This window comes from Syngnathoides biaculeatus, chromosome 12 (genome assembly GCF_019802595.1).
Source record: "Syngnathoides biaculeatus isolate LvHL_M chromosome 12, ASM1980259v1, whole genome shotgun sequence".
Taxonomy (NCBI): Eukaryota; Metazoa; Chordata; class Actinopteri; order Syngnathiformes; family Syngnathidae; genus Syngnathoides; species Syngnathoides biaculeatus.
The window spans coordinates 2,141,254-2,153,904 of NC_084651.1; the positions used below are offsets into that span (position 1 = coordinate 2,141,254).

The 12,651-nt window shown below is 45.7% G+C and overlaps 1 protein-coding gene across 2 annotated transcripts in view; it reads right to left on the reverse strand.

Annotated features, from left to right (window-relative positions):
- The window catches only part of nckap1 (NCK-associated protein 1), a 28,853-nt gene that overhangs the window by 5,263 nt on the left and 10,939 nt on the right, over positions 1-12,651 (reverse strand). For both annotated transcript variants that reach the window (XM_061837369.1, XM_061837368.1), the window contains exons 7-28: positions 11,436-11,573; positions 11,277-11,325; positions 11,043-11,199; positions 10,158-10,214; positions 9,692-9,788; positions 9,458-9,564; positions 9,231-9,363; positions 8,084-8,165; positions 7,749-7,807; positions 7,280-7,425; positions 6,751-6,883; positions 6,545-6,664; positions 4,816-4,955; positions 4,603-4,734; positions 3,448-3,666; positions 2,739-2,869; positions 2,574-2,671; positions 2,422-2,515; positions 1,794-1,876; positions 890-970; positions 716-809; positions 524-640 (exon numbers count right to left, since the gene is read on the reverse strand). In XM_061837369.1, coding sequence (XP_061693353.1) covers positions 524-640; positions 716-809; positions 890-970; positions 1,794-1,876; positions 2,422-2,515; positions 2,574-2,671; positions 2,739-2,869; positions 3,448-3,666; positions 4,603-4,734; positions 4,816-4,955; positions 6,545-6,664; positions 6,751-6,883; positions 7,280-7,425; positions 7,749-7,807; positions 8,084-8,165; positions 9,231-9,363; positions 9,458-9,564; positions 9,692-9,788; positions 10,158-10,214; positions 11,043-11,199; positions 11,277-11,325; positions 11,436-11,573 — 2,467 coding nt within the window. The remainder of the gene's footprint in view (positions 1-523; positions 641-715; positions 810-889; positions 971-1,793; positions 1,877-2,421; positions 2,516-2,573; positions 2,672-2,738; positions 2,870-3,447; positions 3,667-4,602; positions 4,735-4,815; positions 4,956-6,544; positions 6,665-6,750; positions 6,884-7,279; positions 7,426-7,748; positions 7,808-8,083; positions 8,166-9,230; positions 9,364-9,457; positions 9,565-9,691; positions 9,789-10,157; positions 10,215-11,042; positions 11,200-11,276; positions 11,326-11,435; positions 11,574-12,651) is intronic.

The window sequence follows — 12,651 nt, forward strand, 5'->3', positions numbered from 1 at the left end:
ACAACAGAAAAGAAGAAAAACAAGAGTCACTACCGGGACACGTCTTGGTACGTACAGAGGCTGCGTTATACAGAATAACAAAAGCGCGCTGGTTGCGCCGCACGCGTTATGTCATTTCAGTTTTTTTTTTTTTTTTTTTTGGGGGGGGGGGGGGGGGCGTTCGAATAGACAATAACAAAGCGCGTCGTGGGTGGGTCACCTGCTTGCGCCGCACGCATTATGTTATTTCCGTTTTTTGAGAACTGAGGCTTTACTGTACTGGTTCTCTTAGTCTGGGGGGGGGGAAGCTGAATACCAACGGCTTTCCATAACTTGTGATTTTAAATCCAAAACTGAGGGTGGGTTGAGTTGAGTTGGATCACACATTTCTGTGATTTTCTGTGGTGTGAAAGTGAGCGTGAATTGCTGTTGGTCTGCATCTGCCTCGTGATTGGCCGCTGAGCAGTCCCGATGTTCATGATCAGGATAGGCTCCGGCTGACCCCAATGCAACTAAAATCGAAAAGACGGATGTTTGTGCGCACCTTCAATGGCGGGACTGTACTGCGACATCACGTTGCTGGCCAGCGTCGGCAAGGAAACGGCCACAAACACCATCAGTAGACAGGCAATCTTGTACTCCTCCTCCGGACTGATGTTCTCTACACACACACACCATGAGAAACATCGAGGACACGCCCACATGACTCTGCCCTTTAGTTGTGTGCGTGTCTTACCGCTCTTTTGCGAGGACAGCGCCACCACCAGCGCCGGGTCGATTTCGCACGGCAACCCTGCGGCGGACGACAGCTCGTAGACGTTCATGGCCACCTGGACTCAGACGCGAGTGTTTCCATTGTCAATATTTGGAGGTCACGACAGAGAGAAGATGTCGAAGTCGCGGGTGTAACCTTCATATCCGTCTCCCTGGGAATGTGGTCCTTGAAATCCTCCACCGAGCTGACCAGGAAGGGAATGTGGCACGACAACACCTGCGGAGGAGATGGATAGCAGTGCAACTTCCTGCGGCACTTCAAAGAGCCAGACGTGTGGACCGGCCCGAGAAAAACCTCGAACCGCCTCGGTGGGATTTAAAGTTGCTCACACTTTTCATTTCAATCACAGAATGTGCAGCATGGTGGCAGGGAGATTACATTCATTATTATTATTTTTTTTATTTTTAATGCAAGGGTTGATGAATTACGGCACAGACGTGACTCTTGTTTTTCTTCTTATCGAGGACTACCGAATCGATCCCCGGCTCCGAAGAAGGCAAGTTGGTTGTTTTAAGTTATTCTCTTACACAAGGCTGGGGGCCAAGATACGCCAATGCACTCCCAGCCTAGCATACTCGATTACTAAAGCATACATTTTAAGCACAAAATAAATCTATTTCGTAAATTATGTTATTATATAAAGTATTTAACGTATACATGTACTTCCACTATACAGTTTATTATACGGAAAAGCTAAAAAAAAAATGCTTTAAAAAGCCACAGTTTTTAGGCTCGGAACGCATTTTTTTCTTTTTCCATTCATTGTAACGGGAAACATCGATTCGGTTTTCGAACAAATCACTTCTCGAACCGTTTTCTGGAACGGGTTACGGTTGAAAAGCGAGGCATCACTGTGTATACCAAGTGAAAACAACACAATGTTAATGTTCAGTCCCACTTGACGTTTATACAATTTGATTGCATTGCACGGATCTGTTCGGTAAATGTAGCGCGACGTTGCATTTGCAGTCCCCCGAAACAAAAATGGAGTTTTACTTCTGCTCGTCTGGCCGACTGTCGAAGTTCGTGTGTTTCTTACGTCTCTGAGGGCTTCCTGGGCCAGGGAGCGGAAGGAGAGGATGACGCCGATGATCGTCATCCTTTTCAGGACGCTGTCCACTGCTGCAAAAATACATTTTTAAAAAGAAGGGTCACACGCTACATTGACAAACAACCAAACTTAAGGACCGGTTGATTCTTTGATTCGCAATAAATCCAAGTTTATTCTTTCGACAGTCCCCCCCCAGCAACATTTTTTTTTTCCTCCCCAAATAGCAGCCAGTGAGTTTTTGTATTCCCACTAAAAAACAGACAACATGGACGGAATTCTTTTCACCTCGTTTCAGACGCGACAAGTAAGGAGCCCAGTGGAACGCAATCACTGAGTCGATGGCGCAAAGCCTGCTGGCCATTACATGAACGCCAATTAACTTTTGAGGATCCGCTTCCATGCCGCAAATATTTTACAGAGGTGGCTTGTTTCACTTCTGCATGAGAAACTGCGTGATTTCTCTTCAATCCACACGGTTTGAGGGCTCCTTGTGTATTCAAAATTTCGAAAAGATTATTTGATTGACATGCGTGGCGCATGCTCAAAGATGGATTAGTGTGGACAAAATCCGAGACGTTGTCTTGCGGCTCGAGAGACAAGGGAAAACGGTGCCTACATGTGAGCTTCTTGAAGAGCGCTGCCATGTGGTCGGGCTTGTCGAAGCTGGTCCTCATCTGGGTCAAGACCTCCATGTTCTCCACCACTAATTTCTGCAGACATAAACGCATGAGCGCACATTCCCGCTCGGAATCGCGGCCTCGCTCGTACCTTGAGCTCGGCCACCTGCGAGGAGATGTGCCACATGAGGCTCTCGCTGAGGAACTTCATGCCGTACGGTCCCAGCAGCTCAGACAGCGAACGCATCTCTGCCGGGGAGCGTTGCCGATGGTGCGTCTTAAACGGATCTCACTTTAGGGGAGCGCGCGTTTGTACCTGAGATGTCGGAGTATTCCTCGGCGTTGAACGTCAGCTCGTTCTCCGTGGGCAGGTTGACGAAGGCCTTCATGGCCGGAAAGTAAGCGATGTGGCCGTTGCTGACCTGCCGGAGCAACGTCTCCAGGTACCTGCGCAAGGGTTTGATCGGTCACATCAAGGTCACTTTCTAGGACGACAGCAAATATCAGTTACCGTAATTTCCGGCCTACAAGTAGCGCCTTTTTTTCCCCCACACGCTTTCAACGCTGCAGTTTATGCGGTGATGCAGCTACTTTATGCATTTTTACTCATGGTCGCAAGGGGGCAGTCGAGCGGAAAAGGGAACAATGAGACCAGTGGAACATATGTGCCGAGGAAGTGAATTTTACCGGCCCTTCTAGCACTAGCGTTAGCACTGTGCTAGCATGTTGCTGCTGTGTTACTGGTGTGTCTCAGTGATATTTACTGGTGAGTTTTATTTTAACCGGCCCTGTTAGCTTTAGCGCGGCGCTAGCTTTAAAAAAAAAAAAAACTCTCTATGTACCATCTTTCTTTGTAAATATCTCGTGTTTCAATGCGGGCATTTCCGGCTTTTACACAGCTGCGGCGTATGTATGTACCAAATGATATTTCCTTTACAAGTGTACTCGGTGAGGCTTGTAACCAGGTGCGCTGTGTAGGCCGGAAACTACGTTAAGTGGACACCACTTGAACTCCAAAGACGCACCAGTTGGTGTAGAGGCTGGTGATGGTGGGCTCGCCGTGGCTGTCCAGGTGCTGCGTCTGCTGCAGCAGCACGTTGTTGAACACGCGCGTGATGTCGATGGTGACGTAGTTCTCGATGGACTGCAGCACCGTCATGTAGGCCCGAACGCTGGTCAGCAGCTCGCTGGGCTTGGCGATCTCCTGAGTGGCCTGGTTGTACATGGTCATGCCCACGATGGACCTTGGGAGGGAGAGCGAGCGGATTTCCCGTCAGATTAAGCGGCATTCTGCTCTCGCTTCGCGTCTCATCTGTGTGCGTGTGCTGCTGTTTGCGTAGATTCCGGAGCTGGGAAGAAATCTATTTACAAAGGGTATACGTCAGGGGTGCTCAACGCGTCAATCGGTCAATCGCGGTAAAAAAGAAAAAAGTCAGCCAATCTTCCCTCTAAACTGCGCGTGTGCAATTGTCCATCACGCTCTCTTTCTCGTACCTTATCTTACACCCCGGCTGCCCCCCACCCCCACCCCATCCCGCTCTTAAAGACGTACACTCATAATCACAAATGTTACAGTACTTAAGCAGCCCATCAATGTGTTTTATAATGACAGTGTCCACCACTGCTGCTTTAGTTAGCAACACAGTCTGGACAACGTAGAGCAAAGACGAGCGAGACGTGCTGCTTATGTTTACTTTCGATATTAGTGGAGAAAGTTAAAAAAGAAATGCTGTTGTTTTAAGATGCCGTGACTGTCCAAGTATGTGAATAATTGAAGAAAAAGTGGTTATACTGGACGAGATTTTTTCTTTTCCGAGTGGGAGGGGTCTGGTCCGAAGCCAAAGTAGTCGGTAGCTCGCGAGAGGCTGGCTGCTTGAAAAGTAGATCTTGGGGTAAAAAAAAAAAAAAAAAAAAAGTCTGGGCACCCCTGCTACACGTAATATGTATTTAATATAATTCTTTTTTTAAACTTGTATAAATGTACTTTTTATATTATATAGATAAAAAAATACATTCCTGTTTCCATCATTATCTACCATTATCGTTGTGCCCCGCCGTAATCCCAAATCAAAATCAAGTCACCTTTTACCCCAGCACTCCTTAAATCGAAATCTGGTGCCTTAAATCTGACTGGAGTCAAGTCAAGTGACTCCGTCCCGCCACCTCTGGCCGCTCCTTACTTGGTAAAGCGGATCTCCAGGTGGGAGGTGAGGTACTCCCTCGGCGTGAACGTGTGCTCCCACACCGCCAGGTTGGGAACGTAGTTGATGGAGAAGCAGAGTTCCGACAGCGCCGTGTGCAGTTTGTCCAGACTGGAGGAAAGACGAAGGACGCAGCTCGAGCTTACGAGGAACAAACGTTCCCCGGGTGAGAGCGGCCGGGTGTGCGCTTACTTGGTGACCAGTAGTCTGTTCTTCCTCATGCTCTCCACACCCGGTTTCTCTCTCTCCGGCTCGCCCTTCTTCCCCGTGGCCTTCTTGCTCTTCTTGTTGACGGCCTGGCTGATGGTCTTGGCGCAGTGTTTGGGAAGCAGCTGCCGGTGAAGGGAAAATCACAGAGGGTCAGTCGGACAGATGGAATCAGGTCGGCCGGTCGGCCGTAAACAATCTTTTATACGGCGATTTGGTTTAAGCGCAGCCGGCGGGGAGGTCACACGTCAATTCAAGAGGCTTTTTACGTCACGCGCCAACAAAAGAAGACCAACATTAATGTGTCAGCCAGCATTATTATATAACAGCCATTACATCCCATCACAGAATACAAACTTTTAGTGTCTTCTTTATGACTTTTATTTGCTTTTAAACAATTAGAAAATGAAAGACGCAATTATGTAGGCGCCTTCAGACCCATTAAACCGCTATATAGCAAAGAAAAGCATCTGTTGTAAACATCCTAACAATGGCGGGTTACAAAACTACCACAATTTCTCATGTATAATGCGCACCCCAAACGATAACCTCAAAATTCTGGAAAACCCTGCCACCTATGTATAATGCATTTTACAATACATGTTTTCACTTTGGCGCATATGATCTAAGTTCATTTTGGATTTTTTTTTTTCAAAGAATTATTCTGAAGTTATTTATTTGAACACATAATTATTTTTTATTTACTTGCTCTTACCCTGAAACTCACAGCAATACTTTTATTTGTAAATAATTTGCACTCATAAGTTTGATTTCCCAGGCAGAATTTGTAAGATGGGTACAATCCTTCAAAGAAAACTTCAAGGACCAGGGAAGTATTGAAAAAAATGGAATATGATTCCATTTAAATTGGGAAGGATATTAGAAAACGGTTACCATTAAACAAAAAATGACCATAAGGAATTTAATCATGGTTCTTGTTCATGCATCAGTCATCTCCTTTTTTTCCCCACAAATAGTGCCATGGTATGTCAACTTATGACCACAACTGTACATATTATGCAGTGATACGTACTTTTGTCATATTGGAATGAACGTGTACATTACTGCACATTACTCATAACCTCGAGGTTTGGGTGGCATTTTGGAATCAAAGTGTGCAACTTTTTCGTAACCTCTAAATGGCAGCATCCATTCATAAAATGTGAAAGTTTTTACCCCATTTTCCCCCATACCGCTTTATGATGCACACTATTAATTTATTTGGGGAAAATGTGCATTGCACATGAGATTTTACAGTAGTCACGCCATTTACGTTCAATCTTGCATTAGGTGCAGCAGCCCTGCAGTCATAAATCCATGAATGACTGCAATTCAAGTATCATGTTAACATAAATGCTGCATCAGCACAATATCCATTAGTCCTAATTTCCCCTATTGTTGCGAAACCGGTTGGCACTGTGGGTGACTGGTTAGCACATTGGTCTCACGGTTCTGAGGACGGTTCCAAATCCCGTCCCCGCCTCTGTGGAGCTTGCATGTGTAGGTGTGAATGTGAGTGTGAATGGTTGGTTTGTATGTGCCCTCGGCGAGCGGTACATAAAATGGACTGATTGACGATGTGAAATTTTATTCTAGTCACGTTTCACCTACAACCCATATTTAAAGGTGGGACAGAATATGAAAGCAGCGTTATTGTAAAGCTATATAAAATTAAATGGAAAAACAAGAATGAGTCAGTCGCACAACTGCCTACCTGGTCGCTGAGGGTACATTGTTCAGTGCAGATATCGGTGATGAGGTTTCGGGCTTGTTTGGCCATCTCATCCAGAAACATGTTACACAACGACAAGCTGCGGTCCCCTATGTGGTGACGCTGCAGGGAACAAAATAGCACGACTTACACAGATGCGATATACCACGCTGGGCATATTGGGACTGCGTGCGCGGATGTGCGCTCACCTCCTCGGGACAGAGCTCGTGTGTGCAGGACATGAAGTGTGTGCAAAGCAAAGGGAAGCAGATGGAGTGGCGGCTCTGCGAGGGAAGCTCCAAGCACTGCTGGAACATCTTCTCAAATGCACGGCTGTAGAAACTGCACGCACGCGCGCAGTTTTAGATTCACAATCTTGGGGTAATGGTGGAACGCGGAAAATGCAGATGGAAGGCAGAATCACTTCCACAATCCACCCCACGTCTCCGACGAGTGCTTCCAGTGGCCGTTCCTGGCATTTACGACGACGTGCAGCCCGGCGGGGCGGCAGCGATGCTATTATTACAAGTCGCCGCTAGGCATGCTCTGAGTGTGCAGATTCCACTTCCGCTGTCGCGTTGGAAGTTAAATCTAGGAATCCTCGCATCCCTAGCAGCGTTTGGAAGTGGTTGTGGCCAATTACGTGTTTTACCAATGTTAATGTTTGTTTGCCTTTAGTGTAATAGCAGTAAGTGACGTTCAAGCTTTCAACACCACTGAGTACAAATTAAAGCTCACCAGAATATCGAGAGGTCTGAAGTTTCCACCAGCATCTCCACCAGCGAGTCCACCATCTTGGTGTGGAAGATGATGGTGTTCATCATTTTGCCGAGCTCCTTGTGGTCGGCGATGCCGAGACTGGCCTTGGACACGCTGGTGTAGGCCTGCACAGAGGAACCAGAATTCAATAGACAATTTTTTATTATTTTTTTTTTTTTTTAAACATACTGGATACAAACTTATGACATACAAATTGACCATTTTCCGTCAAGGTCGATCAAATAAAAGCTTGAAGGATTGTATGAGCTTTAGAAATACAGAGTTAAAGGACCAGTCCAAGGTTTGGATTCACTTGTCCTCAGTATTCAATGAGAAATCATGTCAAAAAAATTTTAATCGGCACCGTCAGTGAAAAAGCATCAATAAATGGAAATAAATATGCCTTCATTGGAGAAAATAAATCACAATACTCAAAAAGAATCAAAACCTGCAGTCTGAACCAGTCGAGCCTCATGCCTCGGAAGTCGAACACCTCGCCGTCCTCGACTGCAAAACACAATTCAGATGCAATTACTCAACCGTGAATGGACATTCAGGGTACGTTTGGAAATTCACACCCAGGGCGCTCTCTCCGCTCCGGAACGTTCGGAAACTCAGGAGGGTTATTGGAGTGGGAGTTTGTAAATGCACAGAAAATGGAGCGCGCTTTCTCCCCGTTTCTGAATGAAAACTGCACCCTCACATTGAATTTCCCGACGTACCCGTCGTTGTATCACCAAAACAGCCAAACACGATTCGCAATCCCACTTCTGCTGCGTTCACCTTGTTTGACACTGAGCGAGGTCATCGTGTTGACAAATGAAGACATGATGATGGACTCGTCCTCCGGACATACGGACAGGTTCTGGCACACGCAAAAAATATGGACGCGGTTACAAACCAGAATGGTTCTATTTTCGCTCATTAAAACCAAAATTGTGGTGTTATTTTACAGGGGCGAGAACACATTAAGGGAGTTTCTTTTCATTTCATCCAGGGAAATTGATGTGAAATAAGGCAATATTTTGTGAAGTGGTTATGAATCAAGGTACCACTGTGTTTGTGTTTAATTTACAACAGTGTAAATGAGTGGTTCAAATACTTTTTACACCAACTAACACATAAATAAAGTCGTTACGTTAGTTCTTAAGTATAAGCATCCTGTTAACTTCCAAATAAATTAACGTCAACTAAAGGGGCAGCACGGTGGATCAGCTGGAAAACGTTGGCCTCACAGTTCTGAGGTCCCGGGTTCGATCCCGGACCCGCCTGTGTCTAGCTTGCACGTTCTCCCTGCGCCCGCGTGGGTTTTCTCTGGGCACTCCGGTTTCCTCCCACATCCCAAAAACATTCAACATTAATTGGACACTCTAAATGGCCCCGAGGTGTGATTGTGAGTCCGGCTGTTTGTCTCCATGTGCCCTGCGATTGGCTGGCGACCAGTTCAGGGTGTACCCCGCCTCCTGTCTGTTGACAGCTGGGATAGGCTCCGGCACTCCCCGCGACCCTCGTGAAGATAAGCAGGAAAGGAAATGGATGGATAAGACTAAAGGCTCACTGAAGTTGAGGTAGGGGATTTTTTTTCCCCCCTCAAAAATATAATTATTAGAACACACTTGAATGTTAACGTGGTGCTTATATATAGACAATTTTAAAATGTGATTTCAATAATCATTCAATGAACGTGTATGCCAGAAAGTATACCAAGGTCAAATATAAATTTCCCTCAATTGTTTGTAAACTAAAGAGTTTTAAAAGATAAAATTCAACTGTACTGTATTTTAGAGTAAACTACAGCTGAACAAACATCGATAGATAAATAAACAAACAAACAAACAAATAAATAGATGAATAAATTAATCACCTGCAGTCTTAAGACTGCGTACCGCAAGAGGGCGGAATCACCGGTGTCGGTCAACGTAGACCTCACCTGCACCAGCTCATTGAGTACGACGGCGTCGAAGCCCGACAGGTACTGCACGTAGTATCTCTGCATGACGGGGCCGTATTTCCTCACGTGGGCTCGCAGCTCCTCCATGTAGAAGATCAGCTCCGCGATGTGTCTGGCAAACACGACACAAAAAAGGCCGACATGTTCTCGGTGATCGCTTAACACTGCGGAGGCGGGCGCTCGAGTCGGACATTTACAGTGCCTACTTGTCAATGAAGTCATCTGTGCTTTTCTTCTGGATGTTGTCGGCGTGTCGGAGCAACCAGATGATCTCGTCTCGGGCAAATGACAAAGCCATGAAGACAAATAAGGCCTAGGAGGACAGAAGAGTCGTATTTGTTAACGTGAAACGTCTTCAAAAATCTACGATATGGCAAAGGTGCAAATGATGAACTCAGATACAAGAGGGAACGCTCAGATGCTTGGTTTTACGCCGTCACCTTGGGGCCCAGCAGGCCTGGCTGGTCCGCCAAGACGGTGGCCAGCTCCTTGAGGGCGGACCTGAGGAACTTGCGTCGCTCTCGGTGCATGGACCCCCTGCGGGGTGGGCGGACAGAAGGAGGGAGTCAGCGCGGAAGACGGCGACAGGCCCCAGCCGTCACTTTACAACCCACTTTGACACTTTGAGGACAATCCTCAGCAGATACCAAAGTGACGCAATGACAGCCGTGGCGGGAAGGAGAAGAAAGACGAAAGCGGCAGACAGATTAAGTACAGACGATGAAATGTGGGGAAGACAAAAAGGGAACAAAGAGAGGCGTCTGAGTCAGACTACTCCAGAGATGAGACGGAGCAGGTCGCAGAAAAGGAAACAAGTAAAAAAAAAAAAAAGTAGGTGACTAAATAAATCCCTTTGCTAAGTGTGAGGAACAACAAGACGAGGCTGGAAAGCGAGTGCGTTCGTACGCGTGGGACAGGGCCTGTTCCTTGCACTCTCGGATGTCGTTGATGCGCTTGTTGTACCTGGAAAACACACAAAGGCAACTTGCTCAATCCCAAGATGGTACGACATTTGACAGAAATGACAGAAAAGGGATTGAAAATGGCAAAACCAATTGATTGATTTTATTTGTTATATTTTTCATTAACCTCGAGGGTTATTCGTTTACAGTTCATTCTTCAAGAGGGATTTAAAAAAAAAAAAAAAAAAAAAAGATTTTAGTGCCTTCCATAATTCAAAGTGGTTCCCCACTCATGTGCAGCGCTTACACTAACAACATAGCTGCCAACAGAGAGACGTTGGTTTGAGTTAGACTTTTCGGACCCCTCGATGAACTATTCCAAAAAAAAAAAAAAAAAAAAAAAAAAAAGGCTCGCTAAGGACCAGACAAAATGAGCACAACCGGCACGATCCATTGTTTTCTGGATGGCAAGAAGAAAGTCTGGTGGAAGACAATATTCAGAATTCTGCCAAAATGAACGTGCATATTTATGCCACACACTTTGACAGCTTATCTCATGACATTCAATTGTTGAACATTTGAAATTTTATCGTTAAAAGGATTATGTTTACATCAAATCTATTGATGATTTGTTTCCCCCAAGAGGAGGCATGTGTATAGAAAAATGTATTCCTATGGAAGTTGATGCTGGGGGGGGGGTTAAAGCTTGTTTGGCATCAAGAGGAATCAAGAAAATCCCAAAAAGGAAGTGTGGGGGGGAGTAGTTTTTTTTTTTCTTGCTTTTTCCAAAAATGAAGTAGAAAAATGTATCAAAATATGAAACCCCTACACTTTCAGGCCAAACTGCCCAGTACTACCCAGATGTAATCTGTGCTCCTCGTTTATTTACCCTCGGATGTTGACAAAAAGGTCCTCGGCAGCCTTGTGGATGTGGAAGACTTCGTCCCTGAACAGACAGAGGCAGGTGGAGCTCTGCAGCGCCACCTTCCACAGCGACAGCGCCGCCGCGTCGCTGTTCAGGACCGCGTGACACAGGATGAAACCGACTGGACAAAAGAGGAAGACGTGGCTCAGGAATCTCCGTCGGAACGGAAACGTCGCAAAGTGTCTCTTCGCTACTTACAAACTATCCATTTCTCCATCGCGTCCAGGGACAAGTATTCACAGGGCATCTGGAAACACGAGAGAGTGAGACGGAGCGAGAGAGAGAGACATGCTTGCGAGCTTAGCTTTTCATAATTTCATTTGGAAAGACGGCACAACGTGATTTGGTCCCGCTCACAGTGTCTGACTGCGCCGGGTTGAGCATGGTGGACGGAGCCGAGATGAGCGAGAGCAGCTGGGCGTTCCTCCACTGGTCGGCGGACAGATTCCTTCTGGGGTAGACCATCTGAAGGCTGATCAGCGCGTCAGACAGAGACTGCAGGGGGAGACATCACAACTCAATGCCAACAAATACTTCGCAAACTCACTTGAGACAATTTGAAGACCTAAATGCAGGACTCCAAGACAGAGGCATAATGTCCAGTGGGTTTTATTGCAGAAGTAGTGTCCGCACCCGGTGACCCGGTGAGAACTCACTGAACTGGCAAATCCCCGTGACAAAAACTCCAACATAAATACTTGGTCAATGCACATGCTGAATGTGGCACAGCTTTGACGAGTGCCAGAGGTGCCAGCTGTCATTAACGTTTCTACGTTTATTTCTTCCTCTGCGGTATGACAAAAAAACATTAGCAGGGGACATTTGCATTGAAATACTTTGGGTAACATGCACTTGTACATGATCATACAGGTGCCTGTGAACTGCATGTTGAAATGATTCATTTTGTTTGTTTTACAATATGGAATTAATTCTGCTAATTTATTGTTATGTTGCAATGGCAAGCTGCTGCTCTAACATGTTCATTTGAGTGAAAAATGCCTAGTGCAGGGAAAGATTGCATTTTCAAACATTATTCAATTGAAATACGTCACATTTTCATGCGAATTGCAAGATGGAATTTTATATTACACTCGCATTATTACACTCAGTATTGGAGCGTACTCAAATGTAAGTACCGTCATTTCTGGCCTACAAGATGCGACTTTTTTTCACACGCTTTCAACCCCGCGGCTTATGTGGTGATGCGGCTAATTTGAGCATTTTTTTCCAACGCCCACAAGGGGGCACTCGAGCGGAAAAGGTAAGAGTGAGGGTAAGAGAGGAATAAATGTACCGAGGAAATTACTTTTATAGGTATGTTTTTTTTTTTTTTTTTTTTTACCGCCCCTATTAGCGCTGTGCTAGCATGTTACTGCTGTGTGACTGCCGTGTCTGAGTGATTTTTACCGATATGTTTTTTTTTAATGGCCCTATTAGCGCCGTACTACCGTTAGTGCTGTGCTACCATGTTGCTACTGTGTAACTGCCGCAGCTTTTTTTTTTTTTTTCTTTTTTAAGCCATCCCTGTACTGTGCTAAGATATTAAAATTTTGAAAACTCTTTCTTTGTCAAT